At 29.5% G+C, this 2,802-nt stretch overlaps 1 protein-coding gene across 1 annotated transcript; it reads left to right on the plus strand.

Moving 5' to 3' along the window:
- The first annotated feature begins 783 nt into the window (after nt 1-783).
- LOC108688022 (nuclear receptor-binding factor 2-like) lies at nt 784-2,175 on the plus strand. The gene is made up of 3 exons (XM_018194087.1): nt 784-811; nt 1,132-1,388; nt 1,613-2,175. Exons 1-3 carry the CDS (start codon nt 788-790, stop codon nt 2,103-2,105), a joined length of 774 nt encoding a protein of 257 aa, XP_018049576.1. The 5' UTR covers nt 784-787; the 3' UTR covers nt 2,106-2,175.
- The last annotated feature ends 627 nt before the right edge of the window (nt 2,176-2,802 follow it).

Genomic DNA, 2,802 nt, shown 5'->3' on the forward strand with positions numbered 1-2,802 from the left:
AAGGAAGGAATTACAAGAATCAATCATGATTCCATTCAAAATATTGAATTGAAATTCTATCAACAAGATGGCGTAATCAAATAGAGAAAGATTTGTTAGGGGAAAAATATTACTGTACTAAAATATCTAGGAAATTATTTCCTATTGGGTGTCAAAATATCAAATTGATTACTGGATGCAATATTAACTCTTGCATAAATAAGTTTGATTTAGCTTTACTATTAAATTATAAAATATTAATTAATATTTTATAATTTAATAGTTTAATTCTTACTATAATTGGTCGATTTGATTGACAATTCACTTTACGCTATAATCAAATCGATCAATCACAGAAAAAATTTTTTAAAATATTTAATCATAATTGATCGGTAATATGCTTACAATCTTACAATTATTATGACTAAAACTTTTTTACATCTGATGGCTTTTATTTTTAAAATATCTCAACAACAATAAAAAGTCTTAAGAATGACTGATATTTTAAAATTCTTGGTTATGATTTACCGTTTACATTTATCTTTGCGTTAAGCCGGGTTCACACCTTAATGGAAAGCGGAAAAGCGGAAACCAATCAGAATTCGCGGAAAGACAGAAACAGACAAGCAAAATGTACCGTCTACCACTACTGCGAGTTTCAATTGGCTTCTGTTTTTTCACTTTCCGCTTTTCTGTCAAGATGTGAACCTAGCTTTATAACCTTTATATTTCATGAATGCAGCTACATATGATCTAGGGACATTATCTGTCAGAATTTCTTGTTTATTTGATTTTAGTGATTGTAGTGATGGAGACGTCCGCCTTGAATCTGGTGAGTCTTCTTTCTTCGCATAATATATTTTTACATTGTTTGTATATTGTATAATATATTTTTACATTGTTGTGCCAGTTACTGCACGAGTCGAGTAAAGAAAAATGATTATTTAATTATGATCTCTTTTAGGAGAATCATCGATACACTATATTTTATTTGAGCTAGAAATAAAATAGATACTAATAATAAAATATTAACATATGTGTTGATTTATTTAATAAATCGCATGGATTATTAGGAATTATTTCTACATATTTTATTCATTATACACTGAATCATCGACGAAATTGATTCATAACTAATACTTTCGATCTAAGGCACATGAAAAACAGAGAAGAGCAGAAGCATTGTTGCGAGAGGGGAAATTTGAGGAAGCAGCCAAGTGTCATGAGACTGTAGCTGATCTTCTAGCAGAAGCTCATGAGCAACTTGAATCCAGTCTTATCCATGTACATGCATCTACTTTATCTTCTCAAGATACATCAAAATTTCTGACACCTGTTCATTCACTTGTCACATTGGAATCCCTCAGTTTACAACGAGATCATCATAAAAGACAAGCAGCTGTTGTCAGGTATATAACATTTATACATTTCTATTCTTTCCAACTAAACTTTCTATATCATGCATCTCTTTCTTTTCTTTCTATGTTTGAAGAAAAAAAAGGAAACACATACACTCTGCCAAAAATTCAATTAATAAGACCAGATTATTTCCAAATTATTTATTTTACATAGCTTATTATTTGTGTATATGATTTTTTTATTTATTAATGAAAAAAATTTTATTCATTATTAGAATGAAGCAGGCACAGTATGAGGAATACAAAACAACCTTAGAAAATCATCAGAAAGATCTTCTCAATAAACACGCAGCTAGATATAGTGAAAAAGATAATTGTGCGGATATAAGAATTGACAAGTATGATGGTTCTTTACGTCAGGCTATATATAAAACTATTGATGAACAAGACAGTCTTCTAAGTTTGATAGATATCAAGTTGCCATTGTCTAGTGCTGAAGAAAAAAGTTTCAAACATCCAAAAGACACAGGCACCGTTATAGAAGAGCTTAGGACCGTTAACAGCCAATTACGATCTCTCATAGGTAGCTTGCTTAGTCAATTAGAAGCAAAGGAAGAAGAAGTACGTCAACTGACAGAACGTCTTTATGCAGTTTCTGTCAATTCTAGTGATGATATCAGATCGGAAGAACATCCTCTATGTCCTCTTGATCCTTTACCTCAATTGACACCTCTTGAAATGCCACTTTTCGATTTTACATCAACATAAAATACAAGCTTTTTACATCTAAAATATGCTTCATAAATTTTCACGAAAGAACTTTAAAGTGAAATTAATATTAACCAATCATAATTAGTGCTAAAAGTACCATATTTTCAAATATATTAATATAACGAAGTGTATATAATTCTAAATTTTATATAAGGTATAACAAAATGTAACGTGTATTTTTGTTGTAAATTTGGATAGAAAGGAGCGGTGTATGCTAAAAAAAATGTATATATTTTTTTGTTATGCCTCTTTAATTTATGCTGAAGATTTATTTAAAAGTTCGGCTGTGTATCGAATCAACAGTACAGAAGATTAATAACTTTAAAAAAAATTAATAATGAGTGAAGATGGATTTCTCAGTGAGTGATCAATTTGTAATAGACGAGTTCCGAGCAAATCGAGGATTTCGCGGACGATTGTTCGATCACTAGTTCTGAGAGTATAATCTAATCCTCTGTGAATGAGAATATAATATAATCCTCTGTGTAATCTGTTATTATGAAAATAAAGCAAAAATTCAGATCTAAGTGTCGCAATTATTTCGTGAGTGCGGAGAAGTGCCGATTGTGAGATTAATTAATTCTGCTTTTATTTATGTTTCTATATTGATTTAAATATTCTTCATTTTAACATATTTTTAATAAATTACAAAAATATGCAAGAAAAGTATGTATGTACATACATATATATATAT

Source organism: Atta colombica, unplaced genomic scaffold (genome assembly GCF_001594045.1).
Source record: "Atta colombica isolate Treedump-2 unplaced genomic scaffold, Acol1.0 scaffold224, whole genome shotgun sequence".
NCBI classification, from domain to species: Eukaryota; Metazoa; Arthropoda; class Insecta; order Hymenoptera; family Formicidae; genus Atta; species Atta colombica.